This window comes from Odontesthes bonariensis, chromosome 4, assembly GCF_027942865.1.
Source record: "Odontesthes bonariensis isolate fOdoBon6 chromosome 4, fOdoBon6.hap1, whole genome shotgun sequence".
NCBI classification, from domain to species: Eukaryota; Metazoa; Chordata; class Actinopteri; order Atheriniformes; family Atherinopsidae; genus Odontesthes; species Odontesthes bonariensis.
Window position 1 is genome coordinate 769,346 of NC_134509.1, and position 26,244 is coordinate 795,589.

Consider the following 26,244-nt stretch of genomic DNA (forward strand, 5'->3'; position numbering starts at 1 on the left):
GTAAACGTTCTGGATCGGTAAACGTTCTGGATCGGTAAACGTTCTGGATCAGAAAACGTTCTGGATCCATAAACGTTCTGGATCAGAAAACGTTCTGGATCAGAAAACGTTCTGGATCAGTAGACGTTCTGGATCAGTAAACGTTCCGGATCAGTAAACGTTCTGGATCGGTAGACGTTCTGGATCAGAAAACATAAACGTTCTGGATCAGAAAACATAAACGTTCTGGATCAGAAAACGTTCTGGATCAGAAAACATAAACGTTCTGGATCGGTAAACGTTCTGGATCGGTAAACGTTCTGGATCAGAAAACGTTCTGGATCCATAAACGTTCTGGATCAGAAAACGTTCTGGATCAGAAAACGTTCTGGATCAGTAGACGTTCTGGATCAGTAAACGTTCTGGATCAGAAAATGTTCTGGATCAGAAAATGTTCTGGATCGGTAAACGTTCTGGATCAGAAAACATAAACGTTCTGGATCGGTAAACATTCTGGATCAGAAAACATAAACGTTTTGGATCAGAAAACGTTCTGGATCAGTAGACGTTCTGGATCAGAAAATGTTCTGGATCGGTAAACGTTCTGGATCAGAAAACAAACGTTCTGGATCAGAAAACAAACGTTCTGGATCGGTAAACGTTCTGGATCGGTAAACGTTCTGGATCAGAAAACATAAACGTTCTGGATCAGAAAACAAACGTTCTGGATCGGTAAACGTTCTGGATCGGTAAACGTTCTGGATCAGAAAACATAAACGTTCTGGATCGGTAAACGTTCTGGATCAGAAAACATAAACGTTCTGGATCGGTAAACGTTCTGGATCAGAAAACATAAACGTTCTGGATCAGTAAACGTTCTGGATCGGTAAAAGTTCTGGATCAGTAAACGTTCTGGATCAGAAAACGTTCTGGATCCATAAACGTTCTGGATCAGTAAACGTTCTGGATCAGAAAACGTTCTGGATCAGTAGACGTTCTGGATCAGTAAACGTTCCGGATCAGTAAACGTTCCGGATCGGTAGACGTTCTGGATCAGAAAACATAAACGTTCCGGATCAGTAAACGTTCCGGATCAGAAAACGTTCTGGATCAGAAAACGTTCTGGATCAGAAAACGTTCTGGATCGGTAAACGTTCTGGATCGGTAAACTTTCTGGATCAGTACACGTTCTGGATCGGTAAACATTCTGGATCAGAAAACATAAACGTTCTGGATCAGAAAACGTTCTGGATCAGAAAACATAAACGTTCTGGATCGGTGAACGTTCTGGATCGGTAAACGTTCTGGATCAGAAAACATAAACGTTCTGGATCGGTAAACGTTCTGGATCGGTAAAAGTTCTGGATCAGTAAACGTTCTGGATCGGTAAACGTTCTGGATCGGTAAACGTTCTGGATCAGAAAACGTTCTGGATCCATAAACGTTCTGGATCAGAAAACGTTCTGGATCAGAAAACGTTCTGGATCAGTAGACGTTCTGGATCAGTAAACGTTCCGGATCAGTAAACGTTCTGGATCGGTAGACGTTCTGGATCAGAAAACATAAACGTTCTGGATCAGAAAACATAAACGTTCTGGATCAGAAAACATAAACGTTCTGGATCGGTAAACGTTCTGGATCGGTAAACGTTCTGGATCAGAAAACGTTCTGGATCCATAAACGTTCTGGATCAGAAAACGTTCTGGATCAGAAAACGTTCTGGATCAGTAGACGTTCTGGATCAGTAAACGTTCCGGATCAGTAAACGTTCTGGATCGGTAGACGTTCTGGATCAGAAAACATAAACGTTCTGGATCAGAAAACATAAACGTTCTGGATCGGTAAACGTTCTGGATCGGTAAACTTTCTGGATCGGTAAACGTTCGGGATCGGTAAACATTCTGGATCAGAAAACATAAACGTTCTGGATCAGAAAACGTTCTGGATCAGAAAACATAAACGTTCTGGATCGGTGAACGTTCTGGATCGGTAAACGTTCTGGATCAGAAAACATAAACATTCTGGATCGGTAAACGTTCTGGATCGGTAAAAGTTCTGGATCAGTAAACGTTCTGGATCGGTAAACGTTCTGGATCAGTAAACGTTCTGGATCAGAAAACGTTCTGGATCCATAAACGTTCTGGATCGGTAAACGTTTTGGATCAGTAAACGTTCTGGATCAGTAGACGTTCTGGATCAGTAAACGTTCTGGATCAGAAAACGTTTTGGATCAGAAAATGTTCTGGATCAGAAAACGTTCTGGATCAGTAGACGTTCTGGATCAGTAAACGTTCTGGATCAGTAAACGTTCCGGATCAGAAAACGTTCTGGATCAGTAAACGTTCTGGATCAGAAAACGTTCTGGATCGGTAAACCTTCTGGATCGGTAAACGTTCTGGATCGGTAAACTTTCTGGATCAGTAAACGTTCTGGATCAGAAAACGTTCTGGATCAGAAAACGTTCCGGATCAGAAAACGTTCTGGATCAGTAGACGTTCTGGATCAGAAAACGTTCTGGATCAGAAAACGTTCCGGATCAGAAAACGTTCCGGATCAGAAAACGTTCTGGATCGGTACACGTTCTGGATCAGTAAACGTTCTGGATCGGTAAACGTTCTGGATCGGTAGACGTTCTGGATCAGTAAACGTTCTGGATCAGTAAACGTTCTGGATCGGAAAACGTTCTGGATCAGTACACGTTCTGGATCAGTAAACGTTCTGGATCAGAAAACGTTCTGGATCAGTAAACGTTCTGGATCAGAAAACGTTCTGGATCCGTAAACGTTCTGGATCAGTACACGTTCTGGATCAGTAAACCTTCTGGATCAGTAAACTTTCTAGATCGGTAGACGTTCTGGATCAGTAAACGTTCTGGATCAGAAAACGTTCTGGATCCGTAAACGTTCTGGATCAGTACACGTTCTGGATCAGTAAACCTTCTGGATCAGTAAACCTTCTAGATCGGTAGACGTTCTGGATCAGTAAACTTTCTGGATCAGTAAACTTTCTGGATCAGTACACGTTCTGGATCAGTAGACGTTCTGGATCAGAAAACGTTCTGGATCAGTAGACGTTCTGGATCAGAAAACGTTCTGGATCAGTAAACGTTCTGGATCAGAAAATGTTCTGGATCAGTAAACGTTCTGGATCAGTAAACGTTCTGGATCGGTAAACGTTCTGGATCAGTAAACGTTCTGGATCAGTACACGTTCTGGATCAGTAAACGTTCTGGATCGGTAGACGTTCTGGATCGGTAAACGTTCTGGATCAGTAAACGTTCTGGATCAGTACTGACTGAAAGCTGCCAGCTGGGTTTGTTTGTGTTGATAAAGTTTTTCACCGCTGTTACCCAGAAAGGCTCCGATGTGCTGGGTGATGCCTCCGGCCTCCGAGGCCACGATCTGGCTCTTCCTCAGGCTGTCCAGCAGCGTGGTCTTACCGTGGTCCACGTGACCCATGATGGTGACCACGGGGGGCCGGTTCACCAGGCAGGACGGGTCTGCTGGGGGCCTGGGGGTCAGAGGTCACACATGGTCAAAACTCTCATCTGGGAGGTGGTCAGGTATCACTGCTGATATCTAATAAGCCTCTCTCCGATTGGTCAATACAGAACGACCAATCAGAGCACAGCTACAGACCGACTGTAGTCTCACTCTGATCGGCTGATTTGTAGCTGTGCCCTGATTGGTCGGTCTTGTTCAGACCCCCCATTACCTCTGGGGGGCGTCTCTGTTGGGTCTCTCCCGGCTCTCGCTCAGTTTGGCCCATTTGAACTTCATCCCTGATCGGGTCACCACCTCCTTGATCCACTGGTCCGTCAGAACCGAGTCTGGATCCAGAGAGTCCAGGTCCACCGCAGTGTTGAGCAGGGCCTCCAACACGTGCTCTTTAAAGGAGAAGAGCTCATTTCAGCGGCCGTGATCACATGACCAGAGAAACGATCACATGACCACAGTAACGATCACATGACCACAGTAATGACCACAGTAATGATCACATGACCACAGTAATGATCACATGACCACAGTAACGATCACATGACCACAGTAATGATTACAGTAACGATCACATGACCACAGTAACGATCACATGACCACAGTAATGATCACATGACCACAGTAACGATCACATGACCACAGTAATGATTACAGTAACGATCACATGACCACAGTAACGATCACATGACCACAGAAACGATCACATGACCAGAGAAACGATCACATGACCACAGTAACGATCACATGACCACAGTAATGATCACATGACCACAGTAACGATCACATGACCACAGTAACGATCACATGACCACAGTAATGATCACAGTAACGATCACATGACCACAGTAATGATCACAGTAACGATCACATGACCACAGTAATGATCACAGTAACGATCACATGACCACAGTAATGATCACATGACCACAGTAACGATCACATGACCACAGTAATGATCACAGTAACGATCACATGACCACAGTAATGATCACAGTAATGATCACATGACCACAGTAATGATCACATGACCACAGTAACGATCACATGACCACAGTAATGATCACAGTAACGATCACATGACCACAGTAATGATCACATGACCACAGTAACGATCACATGACCACAGTAATGATCACATGACCACAATAACGATCACATGACCACAGTAATGATCACAGTAACGATCACATGACCACAGTAATGATCACAGTAACGATCACATGACCACAGTAATGATCACAGTAACGATCACATGACCACAGTAATGATCACAGTAACGATCACATGACCACAGTAATGATCACATGACCACAGTAACGATCACATGACCACAGTAATGATCACATGACCGCAGTAACGATCACATGACCACAGTAACGATCACATGACCGCAGTAACGATCACATGACCACAGTAACGATCACAGTAATGATCACATGACCACAGTAACGATCACATGACCACAGTAACGATCACATGACCACAATAACGATCACATGACCACAGTAACGATCACATGACCACAGTAACGATCACATGACCACAGTAACGATCACAGTAATGATCACATGACCACAGTAACGATCACATGACCACAGTAACGATCACATGACCACAATAACGATCACATGACCACAGTAACGATCACATGACCACAATAACGATCACATGACCACAGTAACGATCACAGTAATGATCACATGACCACAGTAACGATCACATGACCACAGTAACGATCACATGACCACAGTAACGATCACATGACCGCAGTAACGATCACATGACCACAGTAACGATCACATGACCACAGTAACGATCACAGTAATGATCACATGACCACAGTAACGATCACATGACCGCAGTAACGATCACATGACCACAGTAACGATCACATGACCGCAGTAACGATCACATGACCACAGTAACGATCACATGACCGCAGTAACGATCACATGACCACAGTAACGATCACATGACCGCAGTAACGATCACATGACCACAGTAACGATCACATGACCACAGTAACGATCACAGTAATGATCACATGACCACAGTAACGATCACATGACCACAGTAACGATCACATGACCACAATAACGATCACATGACCACAGTAACGATCACATGACCACAATAACGATCACATGACCACAGTAATGACCACAGTAACGATCACATGACCACAGAAACGATCACATGACCACAGTAACGATCACATGACCACAGTAACGATCACATGACCACAGTAACGATCACATGACCACAATAACGATCACATGACCACAGTAACGATCACAGTAATGATCACATGACCACAGTAACGATCACATGACCACAATAACGATCACATGACCACAGTAACGATCACATGACCACAGTAACGATCACATGACCACAGTAACGATCACATGACCACAATAACGATCACATGACCACAGTAACGATCACATGACCACAGTAACGATCACATGACCACAATAACGATCACAGTAATGATCACATGACCACAATAACGATCACATGACCACAGTAACGATCACATGACCACAGTAACGATCACATGACCACAATAACGATCACATGACCACAGTAACGATCACATGACCACAATAACGATCACATGACCACAGTAACGATCACATGACCACAGTAACGATCACATGACCACAGAAACGATCACATGACCACAGTAACGATCACATGACCACAGTAACGATCACATGACCACAGTAACGATCACATGACCACAGTAACGATCACATGACCACAGTAACGATCACATGACCGCAGTAACGATCACATGACCACAGTAACGATCACATGACCACAGTAACGATCACATGACCACAGTAACGATCACATGACCACAGTAATGATCACATGACCACAGTAACGATCACATGACCACAGTAATGATCACATGACCACAGTAACGATCACATGACCACAGTAATGATCACATGACCACAGTAATGATCACAGAAACGATCACATGACCACAGTAACGATCACATGACCACAGTAACGATCACATGACCACAGTAACGATCACATGACCACAGTAACGATCACATGACCACAGTAACGATCACATGACCGCAGTAACGATCACATGACCACAGTAATGACCACAGTAATGATCACATGACCACAGTAACGATCACATGACCACAGTAACGATCACATGACCACAGTAATGATCACATGACCACAGTAACGATCACATGACCACAGTAATGACCACAGTAATGATCACATGACCACAGAAACGATCACATGACCACAGTAACGATCACATGACCACAGTAACGATCACATGACCACAGAAACGATCACATGACCACAGTAATGATCACATGACCACAGTAATGTTCACATGACCACAGTAATGATCACATGACCACAGTAATGACCACAGTAATGATCACATGACCACAGTAACGATCACATGACCACAGTAACGATCACATGACCACAGTAACGATCACAGTAACGATCACATGACCACAGTAACGATCACATGACCACAGAAACGATCACATGACCACAGTAACGATCACATGACCACAGTAATGATCACATGACCACAGTAACGATCACATGACCACAGTAATGATCACAGTAATGATCACATGACCACAGTAACGATCACATGACCACAGTAACGATCACATGACCACAGTAACGATCACATGACCACAGTAACGATCACATGACCACAGTAACGATCACATGACCACAGTAACGATCACATGACCACAGTAATGACCACAGTAATGATCACATGACCACAGTAACGATCACATGACCACAGTAACGATCACATGACCACAGTAACGATCACAGTAATGATCACATGACCACAGTAATGACCACAGTAATGATCACAGTAATGATCACATGACCACAGTAACGATCACATGACCACAGTAACGATCACATGACCACAGTAACGATCACATGACCACAGAAACGATCACATGACCACAGTAACGATCACATGACCACAGAAACGATCACATGACCACAGTAATGATCACTTGACCACAGTAATGATCACATGACCACAGAAACGATCACATGACCACAGTAATGACCACAGTAACGATCACATGACCGCAGTAACGATCACATGACCACAGTAATGATCACTTGACCACAGTAATGATCACATGACCACAGAAACGATCACATGACCACAGTAATGATCACATGACCACAGTAATGATCACAGTAATGATCACATGACCACAGTAACGATCACATGACCACAGTAACGATCACATGACCACAGTAACGATCACATGATCACAGTAACGATCACATGACCACAGTAATGATCACATGACCACAGTAACGATCACATGACCGCAGTAACAATCACATGACCACAGAAACGATCACATGACCACAGTAATGACCACAGTAATGATCACATGACCACAGTAACGATCACATGACCACAGTAACGATCACATGATCACAGTAACGATCACATGACCACAGTAATGATCACATGACCACAGTAACGATCACATGACCGCAGTAACAATCACATGACCACAGAAACGATCACATGACCACAGTAATGATCACATGACCACAGTAATGATCACATGACCACAGAAACGATCACATGACCACAGTAATGATCACATGACCACAGAAACGATCACATGACCACAGTAACGATCACATGACCACAGTAACGATCACATGACCACAGAAACGATCACATGACCACAGTAATGATCACATGACCACAGTAACGATCACATGACCACAGTAATGATCACATGACCACAGTAACGATCACATGACCACAGAAACGATCACATGACCACAGTAATGATCACTTGACCACAGTAATGATCACATGACCACAGAAACGATCACATGACCACAGTAATGACCACAGTAACGATCACATGACCGCAGTAACGATCACATGACCACAGTAATGATCACTTGACCACAGTAATGATCACATGACCACAGAAACGATCACATGACCACAGTAATGATCACATGACCACAGTAATGATCACAGTAATGATCACATGACCACAGTAACGATCACATGACCACAGTAACGATCACATGACCACAGTAACGATCACATGATCACAGTAACGATCACATGACCACAGTAACGATCACATGACCACAGTAACGATCACATGACCGCAGTAACAATCACATGACCACAGAAACGATCACATGACCACAGTAACGATCACAGTAATGATCACATGACCACAGTAACGATCACATGACCACAGTAACGATCACATGACCACAATAACGATCACATGACCACAGTAACGATCACATGACCACAATAACGATCACATGACCACAGTAATGACCACAGTAACGATCACATGACCACAGAAACGATCACATGACCACAGTAACGATCACATGACCACAGTAACGATCACATGACCACAGTAACGATCACATGACCACAATAACGATCACATGACCACAGTAACGATCACAGTAATGATCACATGACCACAGTAACGATCACATGACCACAATAACGATCACATGACCACAGTAACGATCACATGACCACAGTAACGATCACATGACCACAGTAACGATCACATGACCACAATAACGATCACATGACCACAGTAACGATCACATGACCACAGTAACGATCACATGACCACAATAACGATCACAGTAATGATCACATGACCACAATAACGATCACATGACCACAGTAACGATCACATGACCACAGTAACGATCACATGACCACAATAACGATCACATGACCACAGTAACGATCACATGACCACAGTAACGATCACATGACCACAATAACGATCACATGACCACAATAACGATCACATGACCACAGTAACGATCACATGACCACAGAAACGATCACATGACCACAGTAACGATCACATGACCACAGTAACGATCACATGACCACAGTAACGATCACATGACCACAGTAACGATCACATGACCACAGTAATGATCACATGACCACAGTAACGATCACATGACCACAGTAACGATCACATGACCACAGTAACGATCACATGACCACAGTAATGATCACATGACCACAGTAACGATCACATGACCACAGTAATGATCACATGACCACAGTAACGATCACATGACCACAGTAATGATCACATGACCACAGTAATGATCACAGAAACGATCACATGACCACAGTAACGATCACATGACCACAGTAACGATCACATGACCACAGTAACGATCACATGACCACAGTAACGATCACATGACCACAGTAACGATCACATGACCGCAGTAACGATCACATGACCGCAGTAATGATCACATGACCACAGTAACGATCACATGACCGCAGTAATGATCACATGACCACAGAAACGATCACATGACCACAGTAATGATCACATGACCACAGTAATGATCACATGACCACAGAAACGATCACATGACCACAGTAATGATCACAGTAATGATCACATGACCACAGAAACGATCACATGACCACAGTAATGATCACAGAAACGATCACATGACCACAGTAACGATCACATGACCACAGTAATGATCACAGAAACGATCACATGACCACAGTAATGATCACAGAAACGATCACATGACCACAGTAATGATCACATGACCACAGTAATGATCACATGACCACAGAAACGATCACATGACCACAGTAATGATCACAGAAACGATCACATGATCACAGAAACGATCACATGACCACAGTAATGATCACAGAAACGATCACATGACCACAGTAACGATCACATGACCACAGTAATGATCACATGACCACAGAAACGATCACGACCGCAGTAACGATCACATGACCGCAGTAACGATCACATGACCGCAGTAACGATCACATGACCGCAGTAACGATCACATGACCGCAGTAACGATCACATGACCACAGTAACGATCACATGACCGCAGTAACGATCACATGACCTCAGTAACGATCACATGACCACAGTAATGATCACATGACCTCAGTAACGATCACATGACCTCAGTAACGATCACATGACCACAGTAACGATCACATGACCGCAGTAACGATCACATGACCTCAGTAACGATCACATGACCACAGTAACGATCACATGACCGCAGTAACGATCACATGACCTCAGTAACGATCACATGACCACAGTAACGATCACATGACCTCAGTAACGATCACATGACCGCAGTAACGATCACATGACCGCAGTAACGATCACATGACCGCAGTAACGATCACATGACCACAGTAACGATCACATGACCTCAGTAACGATCACATGACCACAGTAACGATCACATGACCGCAGTAACGATCACATGACCGCAGTAACGATCACATGACCGCAGTAACGATCACATGACCGCAGTAACGATCACGATCACATGACCGCAGTAACGATCACATGACCGCAGTAACGATCACATGACCGCAGTAACGATCACATGACCGCAGAAACGATCACATGACCGCAGTAACGATCACATGACCGCAGTAACGATCACATGACCTCAGTAACGATCACATGACCACAGTAATGATCACATGACCACAGTAACGATCACAGTAATGATCACATGACCACAGAAACGATCACATGACCACAGTAATGATCACTTGACCACAGTAATGATCACAGTAATGATCACATGACCACAGAAACGATCACATGACCACAGTAACGATCACATGACCACAGAAACGATCACATGACCACAGTAATGATCACATGACCACAGTAATGATCACAGTAATGATCACATGACCACAGTAATGATCACTTGACCACAGTAATGATCACAGTAATGATCACATGACCACAGTAACGATCACATGACCACAGAAACGATCACATGACCACAGTAATGATCACATGACCACAGTAATGATCACAGAAACGATCACATGACCACAGTAATGATCACTTGACCACAGTAATGATCACAGTAATGATCACATGACCACAGAAACGATCACATGACCACAGAAACGATCACATGACCACAGTAATGATCACATGACCACAGAAACGATCACATGACCACAGTAACGATCACATGACAACAGTAACGATCACATGACCACAGAAACGATCACATGACCACAGTAATGATCACATGACCACAGTAATGTTCACATGACCACAGTAATGATCACATGACCACAGTAATGACCACAGTAATGATCACATGACCACAGTAACTATCACATGACCACAGTAACGATCACATGACCACAGTAATGATCACATGACCACAGTAACGATCACATGACCACAGTAATGACCACAGTAATGATCACATGACCACAGAAACGATCACATGACCACAGTAACGATCACATGACCACAGTAACGATCACATGACCACAGAAACGATCACATGACCACAGTAATGATCACATGACCACAGTAATGTTCACATGACCACAGTAATGATCACATGACCACAGTAATGACCACAGTAATGATCACATGACCACAGTAACGATCACATGACCACAGTAACGATCACATGACCACAGTAACGATCACAGTAACGATCACATGACCACAGTAACGATCACATGACCACAGAAACGATCACATGACCACAGTAACGATCACATGACCACAGTAATGATCACATGACCACAGTAACGATCACATGACCACAGTAATGATCACAGTAACGATCACATGACCACAGTAATGATCACATGACCACAGTAACGATCACATGACCACAGTAATGATCACAGTAATGATCACATGACCACAGTAACGATCACATGACCACAGTAACGATCACATGACCACAGTAACGATCACATGACCACAGTAACGATCACATGACCACAGTAATGATCACATGACCACAGTAACGATCACATGACCACAGTAATGACCACAGTAATGATCACATGACCACAGTAACGATCACATGACCACAGTAACGATCACATGACCACAGTAACGATCACAGTAATGATCACATGACCACAGTAATGACCACAGTAATGATCACAGTAATGATCACATGACCACAGTAACGATCACATGACCACAGTAACGATCACATGACCACAGTAACGATCACATGACCACAGAAACGATCACATGACCACAGTAACGATCACATGACCACAGAAACGATCACATGACCACAGTAATGATCACTTGACCACAGTAATGATCACATGACCACAGAAACGATCACATGACCACAGTAATGACCACAGTAACGATCACATGACCGCAGTAACGATCACATGACCACAGTAATGATCACTTGACCACAGTAATGATCACATGACCACAGAAACGATCACATGACCACAGTAATGATCACATGACCACAGTAATGATCACAGTAATGATCACATGACCACAGTAACGATCACATGACCACAGTAACGATCACATGACCACAGTAACGATCACATGATCACAGTAACGATCACATGACCACAGTAATGATCACATGACCACAGTAACGATCACATGACCGCAGTAACAATCACATGACCACAGAAACGATCACATGACCACAGTAATGACCACAGTAACGATCACATGACCACAGTAACGATCACATGACCACAGTAACGATCACATGATCACAGTAACGATCACATGACCACAGTAATGATCACATGACCACAGTAACGATCACATGACCGCAGTAACAATCACATGACCACAGAAACGATCACATGACCACAGTAATGATCACATGACCACAGTAATGATCACATGACCACAGAAACGATCACATGACCACAGTAATGATCACATGACCACAGAAACGATCACATGACCACAGTAACGATCACATGACCACAGTAACGATCACATGACCACAGAAACGATCACATGACCACAGTAATGATCACATGACCACAGTAACGATCACATGACCACAGTAATGATCACATGACCACAGTAACGATCACATGACCACAGAAACGATCACATGACCACAGTAATGATCACTTGACCACAGTAATGATCACATGACCACAGAAACGATCACATGACCACAGTAATGACCACAGTAACGATCACATGACCGCAGTAACGATCACATGACCACAGTAATGATCACTTGACCACAGTAATGATCACATGACCACAGAAACGATCACATGACCACAGTAATGATCACATGACCACAGTAATGATCACAGTAATGATCACATGACCACAGTAACGATCACATGACCACAGTAACGATCACATGACCACAGTAACGATCACATGATCACAGTAACGATCACATGACCACAGTAATGATCACATGACCACAGTAACGATCACATGACCGCAGTAACAATCACATGACCACAGAAACGATCACATGACCACAGTAATGACCACAGTAATGATCACATGACCACAGTAACGATCACATGACCACAGTAACGATCACATGATCACAGTAACGATCACATGACCACAGTAATGATCACATGACCACAGTAACGATCACATGACCGCAGTAACAATCACATGACCACAGAAACGATCACATGACCACAGTAATGACCACAGTAATGATCACATGACCACAGAAACGATCACATGACCACAGTAATGATCACATGACCACAGAAACGATCACATGACCACAGTAACGATCACATGACCACAGTAACGATCACATGACCACAGAAACGATCACATGACCACAGTAATGATCACATGACCACAGTAATGATCACATGACCACAGTAACGATCACATGACCACAGAAACGATCACATGACCACAGTAATGATCACATGACCACAGTAATGATCACATGACCACAGTAACGATCACATGACCACAGAAACGATCACATGACCACAGTAATGATCACATGACCACAGAAACGATCACATGACCACAGTAATGATCACATGACCACAGAAACGATCACATGACCACAGTAATGATCACATGACCACAGAAACGATCACATGATCACAGTAACGATCACATGACCACAGTAACGATCACATGACCGCAGTAATGATCACATGACCACAGAAACGATCACATGACCACAGTAACGATCACATGACCACAGTAACGATCACATGACCACAGTAATGACCACAGTAATGATCACATGACCACAGTAACGATCACATGACCAAAGTAACGATCACATGACCACAGTAACGATCACATGACCACAGTAATGATCACATGACCACAGTAATGATCACAGTAATGATCACATGACCACAGTAACGATCACATGACCACAGTAACGATCACATGACCACAGTAACGATCACATGATCACAGTAACGATCACATGACCACAGTAATGGTCACATGACCACAGTAACGATCACATGACCGCAGTAACAATCACATGACCACAGAAACGATCACATGACCACAGTAATGACCACAGTAATGATCACATGACCACAGTAACGATCACATGACCACAGTAACGATCACATGATCACAGTAACGATCACATGACCACAGTAACGATCACATGACCACAGTAACGATCACATGACCGCAGTAACAATCACATGACCACAGAAACGATCACATGACCACAGTAATGACCACAGTAACGATCACATGACCGCAGTAACAATCACATGACCACAGAAACGATCACATGACCACAGTAATGACCACAGTAATGACCACAGTAACGATCACATGACCACAGTAACGATCACATGATCACAGTAACGATCACATGACCACAGTAATGATCACATGACCACAGTAACGATCACATGACCGCAGTAACAATCACATGATCACAGTAACGATCACATGACCACAGTAACGATCACATGACCACAGTAACGATCACATGACCACAGTAATGATCACAGTAACGATCACATGACCACAGTAATGACCACAGTAACGATCACATGATCACAGTAACGATCACATGACCACAGTAACGATCACATGATCACAGTAACGATCACATGACCACAGTAACGATCACATGATCACAGTAACGATCACATGATCACAGTAACGATCACATGACCACAGTAACGATCACATGACCACAGTAATGACCACAGTAACGATCACATGATCACAGTAACGATCACATGACCACAGTAACGATCACATGACCACAGTAATGATCACAGTAACGATCACATGACCACAGTAACGATCACATGACCACAGTAATGACCACAGTAATGACCACAGTAACGATCACATGACCACAGTAACGATCACATGACCACAGTAACGATCACATGATCACAGTAATGATCACATGACCACAGTAACGATCACATGACCACAGTAACGATCACATGATCACAGTAACGATCACATGACCACAGTAATGATCACATGACCACAGTAACGATCACATGACCGCAGTAACAATCACATGACCACAGAAACGATCACATGACCACAGTAATGACCACAGTAATGATCACATGACCACAGAAACGATCACATGACCACAGTAATGATCACATGACCACAGAAACGATCACATGACCACAGTAACGATCACATGACCACAGTAACGATCACATGACCGCAGTAATGATCACATGACCACAGTAACGATCACATGACCACAGTAACGATCACATGACCACAATAACGATCACATGACCACAGTAACGATCACATGACCACAGTAACGATCACATGACCACAATAACGATCACATGACCACAGTAACGATCACATGACCACAATAACGATCACATGACCACAGTAACGATCACAGTAATGATCACATGACCACAGAAACGATCACATGACCACAGTAATGATCACATGACCACAGTAACGATCACATGACCACAGTAACGATCACATGACCACAGTAACGATCACATGACCACAGTAATGATCACATGACCACAGTAACGATCACATGACCACAGTAATGATCACATGACCACAATAACGATCACATGACCACAGAAACGATCACATGACCACAGTAATGATCACATGACCACAGTAATGATCACATGACCACAGAAACGATCACATGACCACAGTAATGATCACATGACCACAGTAACGATCACATGACCGCAGTAATGATCACATGACCGCAGTAACGATCACATGACCACAGTAACGATCACATGACCACAATAACGATCACATGACCACAGTAACGATCACATGACCACAGTAACGATCACATGACCACAATAACGATCACATGACCACAGTAACGATCACATGACCACAGTAACGATCACATGACCACAGTAACGATCACATGACCACAGTAACGATCACATGACCGCAGTAATGATCACATGACCGCAGTAATGATCACATGACCGCAGTAACGATCACATGACCGCAGTAACGATCACTTGACCACAGTAATGATCACATGACCACAGAAACGATCACATGACCACAGTAATGACCACAGTAACGATCACATGACCGCAGTAACGATCACATGACCACAGTAATGATCACTTGACCACAGTAATGATCACATGACCACAGAAACGATCACATGACCACAGTAATGATCACATGACCACAGTAATGATCACAGTAATGATCACATGACCACAGTAACGATCACATGACCACAGTAACGATCACATGATCACAGTAACGATCACATGACCACAGTAATGATCACATGACCACAGTAACGATCACATGACCGCAGTAACAATCACATGACCACAGAAACGATCACATGACCACAGTAATGACCACAGTAATGATCACATGACCACAGTAACGATCACATGACCACAGTAACGATCACATGATCACAGTAACGATCACATGACCACAGTAATGATCACATGACCACAGTAACGATCACATGACCGCAGTAACAATCACATGACCACAGAAACGATCACATGACCACAGTAATGACCACAGTAATGATCACATGACCACAGAAACGATCACATGACCACAGTAATGATCACATGACCACAGAAACGATCACATGACCACAGTAACGATCACATGACCACAGTAACGATCACATGACCACAGAAACGATCACATGACCACAGTAATGATCACATGACCACAGTAATGATCACATGACCACAGTAACGATCACATGACCACAGAAACGATCACATGACCACAGTAATGATCACATGACCACAGTAATGATCACATGACCACAGTAACGATCACATGACCACAGAAACGATCACATGACCACAGTAATGATCACATGACCACAGAAACGATCACATGACCACAGTAATGATCACATGACCACAGAAACGATCACATGACCACAGTAATGATCACATGACCACAGAAACGATCACATGATCACAGTAACGATCACATGACCACAGTAACGATCACATGACCGCAGTAATGATCACATGACCACAGAAACGATCACATGACCACAGTAACGATCACATGACCACAGTAACGATCACATGACCACAGTAATGACCACAGTAATGATCACATGACCACAGTAACGATCACATGACCAAAGTAACGATCACATGACCACAGTAACGATCACATGACCACAGTAATGATCACATGACCACAGTAATGATCACAGTAATGATCACATGACCACAGTAACGATCACATGACCACAGTAACGATCACATGACCACAGTAACGATCACATGATCACAGTAACGATCACATGACCACAGTAATGGTCACATGACCACAGTAACGATCACATGACCGCAGTAACAATCACATGACCACAGAAACGATCACATGACCACAGTAATGACCACAGTAATGATCACATGACCACAGTAACGATCACATGACCACAGTAACGATCACATGATCACAGTAACGATCACATGACCACAGTAACGATCACATGACCACAGTAACGATCACATGACCGCAGTAACAATCACATGACCACAGAAACGATCACATGACCACAGTAATGACCACAGTAACGATCACATGACCGCAGTAACAATCACATGACCACAGAAACGATCACATGACCACAGTAATGACCACAGTAATGACCACAGTAACGATCACATGACCACAGTAACGATCACATGATCACAGTAACGATCACATGACCACAGTAATGATCACATGACCACAGTAACGATCACATGACCGCAGTAACAATCACATGATCACAGTAACGATCACATGACCACAGTAACGATCACATGACCACAGTAACGATCACATGATCACAGTAACGATCACATGACCACAGTAACGATCACATGATCACAGTAACGATCACATGACCACAGTAACGATCACATGATCACAGTAACGATCACATGATCACAGTAACGATCACATGACCACAGTAACGATCACATGACCACAGTAATGACCACAGTAACGATCACATGATCACAGTAACGATCACATGACCACAGTAACGATCACATGACCACAGTAATGATCACAGTAACGATCACATGACCACAGTAACGATCACATGACCACAGTAATGACCACAGTAATGACCACAGTAACGATCACATGACCACAGTAACGATCACATGACCACAGTAACGATCACATGATCACAGTAATGATCACATGACCACAGTAACGATCACATGACCACAGTAACGATCACATGATCACAGTAACGATCACATGACCACAGTAATGATCACATGACCACAGTAACGATCACATGACCGCAGTAACAATCACATGACCACAGAAACGATCACATGACCACAGTAATGACCACAGTAATGATCACATGACCACAGAAACGATCACATGACCACAGTAATGATCACATGACCACAGAAACGATCACATGACCACAGTAACGATCACATGACCACAGTAACGATCACATGACCGCAGTAATGATCACATGACCACAGTAACGATCACATGACCACAGTAACGATCACATGACCACAATAACGATCACATGACCACAGTAACGATCACATGACCACAGTAACGATCACATGACCACAATAACGATCACATGACCACAGTAACGATCACATGACCACAATAACGATCACATGACCACAGTAACGATCACAGTAATGATCACATGACCACAGAAACGATCACATGACCACAGTAATGATCACATGACCACAGTAACGATCACATGACCACAGTAACGATCACATGACCACAGTAACGATCACATGACCACAGTAATGATCACATGACCACAGTAACGATCACATGACCACAGTAATGATCACATGACCACAATAACGATCACATGACCACAGAAACGATCACATGACCACAGTAATGATCACATGACCACAGTAATGATCACATGACCACAGAAACGATCACATGACCACAGTAATGATCACATGACCACAGTAACGATCACATGACCGCAGTAATGATCACATGACCGCAGTAACGATCACATGACCACAGTAACGATCACATGACCACAATAACGATCACATGACCACAGTAACGATCACATGACCACAGTAACGATCACATGACCACAATAACGATCACATGACCACAGTAACGATCACATGACCACAGTAACGATCACATGACCACAGTAACGATCACATGACCGCAGTAACGATCACATGACCGCAGTAATGATCACATGACCGCAGTAACGATCACATGACCGCAGTAACGATCACATGACCACAGTAACGATCACATGACCACAGTAACGATCACATGACCACAATAACGATCACATGACCACAGTAACGATCACATGACCACAGTAACGATCACATGACCACAGTAACGATCACATGACCACAATAACGATCACATGACCACAGTAACGATCACAGTAATGATCACATGACCACAGTAACGATCACATGACCACAGTAACGATCACAGTAATGATCACATGACCACAGTAACGATCACATGACCACAATAACGATCACATGACCACAGTAAAGATCACATGACCACAGTAATGATCACTTGACCACAGTAACGATCACAGTAACGATCACATGACCACAGTAACGATCACATGACCACAGTAACGATCACATGACCACAATAACGATCACATGACCACAGAAACGATCACATGACCACAGTAATGATCACATGACCACAGAAACGATCACATGACCGCAGTAACGATCACATGACCGCAGTAACGATCACATGACCGCAGTAACGATCACATGACCACAGAAACGATCACATGACCACAGTAATGATCACATGACCACAGTAACGATCACATGACCACAGTAATGATCACATGACCACAGAAACGATCACATGACCGCAGTAATGATCACATGACCACAGTAACGATCACATGACCGCAGTAATGATCACATGACCACAGTAATGATCACATGACCACAGTAACGATCACATGACCACAGTAATGATCACAGTAATGATCACATGACCACAGAAACGATCACATGACCGCAGTAATGATCACATGACCACAGTAATGATCACATGACCACAGTAACGATCACATGACCACAGTAATGATCACAGTAATGATCACATGACCACAGTAACGATCACATGACCGCAGTAACGATCACATGACCGCAGTAACGATCACAGTAATGATCACATGACCACAGTAACGATCACATGACCGCAGTAACGATCACATGACCGCAGTAACGATCACATGACCGCAGTAACGATCACAGTAAAGATCACATGACCACAGTAACGATCACATGACCGCAGTAACGATCACATGACCACAGTAACGATCACATGACCACAGTAACGATCACATGACCGCAGTAACGATCACAGTAATGATCACATGACCGCAGTAACGATCACATGACCGCAGTAACGATCACATGACCGCAGTAATGATCACATGACCACAGTAACGATCACATGACCACAGTAATGACCACAGAAACGATCACATGACCACAGTAACGATCACATGACCACAGTAATGATCACATGACCACAGTAATGATCACATGATCACAGTAATGATCACATGACCACAGAAACGATCACATGACCACAGAAACGATCACATGACCACAGAAACGATCACATGACCACAGAAACGATCACATGACCACAGTAATGATCACATGATCACAGTAATGATCACATGACCACAGAAACGATCACATGACCACAGTAACGATCACATGACCACAGTAACGATCACATGACCACAGTAATGATCACATGACCGCAGTAACGATCACATGACCACAGTAACGATCACATGACCACAGTAACGATCACATGACCGCAGTAACGATCACATGACCACAGTAACGATCACATGACCTCAGTAACGATCACATGACCGCAGTAACGATCACAGTAATGATCACATGACCGCAGTAACGATCACATGACCGCAGTAATGATCACATGACCACAGAAACGATCACATGACCACAGTAATGATCACATGACCACAGTAATGATCACATGACCACAGAAACGATCACATGACCGCAGTAATGATCACATGACCACAGTAACGATCACATGACCGCAGTAATGATCACATGACCACAGTAATGATCACATGACCACAGAAACGATCACATGACCACAGTAATGATCACATGACCACAGTAATGATCACATGACCACAGAAACGATCACATGACCACAGTAATGATCACAGAAACGATCACATGACCACAGTAATGATCACATGACCACAGAAACGATCACGACCGCAGTAACGATCACATGACCGCAGTAACGATCACATGACCGCAGTAAAGATCACATGACCGCAGAAACGATCACATGACCGCAGTAACGATCACATGACCGCAGTAATGATCACAGTAATGATCACATGACCACAGAAACGATCACATGACCACAGAAACGATCACATGACCACAGTAATGATCACATGACCACAGAAACGATCACATGACCACAGTAACGATCACATGACCGCAGTAACGATCACATGACCACAGTAATGATCACAGTAATGATCACATGACCACAGAAACGATCACATGACCACAGTAACGATCACATGACCACAGAAACGATCACATGACCGCAGTAATGATCACATGACCACAGTAATGATCACTTGACCACAGTAATGATCACATGACCACAGTAATGATCACTTGACCACAGTAATGATCACAGTAATGATCACATGACCACAGTAATGATCACTTGACCACAGTAATGATCACTTGACCACAGTAATGATCACTTGACCACAGTAATGATCACAGTAATGATCACATGACCACAGAAACGATCACATGACCACAGAAACGATCACATGACCACAGTAATGATCACATGACCACAGAAACGATCACATGACCACAGTAACGATCACATGACCGCAGTAACGATCACATGACCGCAGTAATGATCACTTGACCACAGTAATGATCACATGACCACAGAAACGATCACATGACCGCAGTAATGATCACATGACCACAGTAATGATCACATGACCACAGTAATGACCACAGTAATGATCACATGACCACAGTAACGATCACATGACCACAGTAACGATCACATGACCACAGTAACGATCACATGACCACAGTAATGATCACATGACCACAGTAACGATCACATGACCACAGTAACGATCACATGACCACAGTAATGATCACATGACCACAGTAACGATCACATGACCGCAGTAATGATCACATGACCACAGTAATGACCACAGTAATGATCACATGACCACAGTAATGACCACAGTAATGATCACATGACCACAGTAATGACCACAGTAATGATCACATGACCACAGTAACGATCACATGACCACAGTAACGATCACATGACCACAGTAACGATCACAGTAATGATCACATGACCACAGAAACGATCACATGACCACAATAACGATCACATGACCACAGTAACGATCACATGACCACAATAACGATCACATGACCACAGTAACGATCACATGACCGCAGTAACGATCACATGACCACAGAAACGATCACATGACCACAGTAACGATCACATGACCGCAGTAACGATCACATGACCACAGTAATGATCACTTGACCACAGTAATGATCACATGACCACAGAAACGATCACATGACCACAGTAATGATCACATGACCACAGTAATGATCACATGACCACAGTAATGATCACATGACCACAGTAATGATCACAGTAATGATCACATGACCACAGTAACGATCACATGACCACAGTAATGATCACTTGACCACAGTAATGACCACAGTAACGATCACATGACCACAGTAATGATCACTTGACCACAGTAATGACCACAGTAACGATCACATGACCACAGTAATGATCACTTGACCACAGTAATGACCACAGTAATGATCACATGACCACAGTAACGATCACATGACCACAATAACGATCACATGACCACAGAAACGATCACAGTAACGATCACATGACCACAGTAACGATCACATGACCACAGTAATGATCACATGACCACAGTAACGATCACATGACCACAATAACGATCACATGACCACAGAAACGATCACAGTAATGATCACATGACCACAGTAACGATCACATGACCACAGTAATGATCACTTGACCACAGTAATGACCACAGTAACGATCACATGACCACAGTAATGATCACTTGACCACAGTAATGACCACAGTAACGATCACATGACCACAGTAATGATCACTTGACCACAGTAATGACCACAGTAACGATCACATGACCACAGTAATGATCACTTGACCACAGTAATGACCACAGTAACGATCACATGACCACAGTAACGATCACATGACCACAGAAACGATCACATGACCACAGTAACGATCACATGACCACAATAACGATCACATGACCACAGTAACGATCACATGACCACAGTAACGATCACATGACCACAGAAACGATCACATGACCACAGAAACGATCACATGACCACAGTAACGATCACATGACCGCAGTAACGATCACATGACCGCAGTAATGATCACATGACCGCAGTAATGATCACATGACCACAGTAATGATCACATGACCACAGTAACGATCACATGACCACAGTAACGATCACATGACCACAGAAACGATCACATGACCACAGTAATGACCACAGTAATGATCACATGACCACAGTAACGATCACATGACCACAGTAATGACCACAGTAATGATCACATGACCACAGTAATGACCACAGTAATGATCACATGACCACAGTAACGATCACATGACCACAGTAATGACCACAGTAATGATCACATGACCACAGTAATGATCACATGACCACAGTAACGATCACATGACCACAGTAATGACCACAGTAATGATCACATGACCACAGTAACGATCACATGACCACAGTAACGATCACAGTAATGATCACATGACCACAGAAACGATCACAGTAACGATCACATGACCACAGTAACGATCACATGACCACAGTAACGATCACATGACCACAGTAATGATCACATGACCACAGTAACGATCACAGTAATGATCACATGACCACAGTAATGATCACTTGACCACAGTAACGATCACATGACCACAGTAACGATCACATGACCGCAGTAACGATCACATGACCGCAGTAATGATCACATGACCACAGAAACGATCACATGACCACAGTAATGATCACATGACCACAGTAATGATCACATGACCACAGAAACGATCACATGACCGCAGTAATGATCACATGACCACAGTAACGATCACATGACCGCAGTAATGATCACATGACCACAGTAATGATCACATGACCACAGAAACGATCACATGACCACAGTAATGATCACATGACCACAGTAATGATCACATGACCACAGAAACGATCACATGACAACAGTAATGATCACAGAAACGATCACATGACCACAGTAATGATCACATGACCACAGAAACGATCACGACCGCAGTAACGATCACATGACCGCAGTAACGATCACATGACCGCAGTAAAGATCACATGACCGCAGAAACGATCACATGACCGCAGTAACGATCACATGACCGCAGTAATGATCACAGTAATGATCACATGACCACAGAAACGATCACATGACCACAGTAACGATCACATGACCACAGAAACGATCACATGACCACAGTAACGATCACTTGACCACAGTAATGATCACAGTAATGATCACATGACCACAGAAACGATCACATGACCACAGAAACGATCACATGACCACAGTAATGATCACATGACCACAGAAACGATCACATGACCACAGTAACGATCACATGACCGCAGTAACGATCACATGACCACAGAAACGATCACATGACCACAGTAACGATCACATGACCACAGTAATGATCACAGTAATGATCACAGTAATGATCACAGTAATGATCACAGTAATGATCACAGTAATGATCACAGTAATGATCACATGACCACAGAAACGATCACATGACCACAGTAACGATCACATGACCACAGTAATGATCACAGTAATGATCACATGACCACAGTAACGATCACATGACCACAGAAACGATCACATGACCGCAGTAATGATCACATGACCACAGTAATGATCACTTGACCACAGTAATGATCACATGACCACAGTAATGATCACTTGACCACAGTAATGATCACAGTAATGATCACATGACCACAGAAACGATCACATGACCACAGAAACGATCACATGACCACAGTAATGATCACATGACCACAGAAACGATCACATGACCGCAGTAACGATCACATGACCGCAGTAATGATCACTTGACCACAGTAATGATCACATGACCACAGAAACGATCACATGACCACAGTAATGATCACATGACCACAGTA

At 43.4% G+C, this 26,244-nt stretch overlaps 1 protein-coding gene across 2 annotated transcripts in view; it reads right to left on the reverse strand.

Moving 5' to 3' along the window:
• The window catches only part of mtif2 (mitochondrial translational initiation factor 2), a 48,420-nt gene that overhangs the window by 9,419 nt on the left and 12,757 nt on the right, over positions 1-26,244 (reverse strand). For both annotated transcript variants that reach the window (XM_075462407.1, XM_075462405.1), the window contains exons 4-5: positions 3,694-3,865; positions 3,329-3,489 (exon numbers count right to left, since the gene is read on the reverse strand). In XM_075462407.1, coding sequence (XP_075318522.1) covers positions 3,329-3,489; positions 3,694-3,865 — 333 coding nt within the window. The remainder of the gene's footprint in view (positions 1-3,328; positions 3,490-3,693; positions 3,866-26,244) is intronic.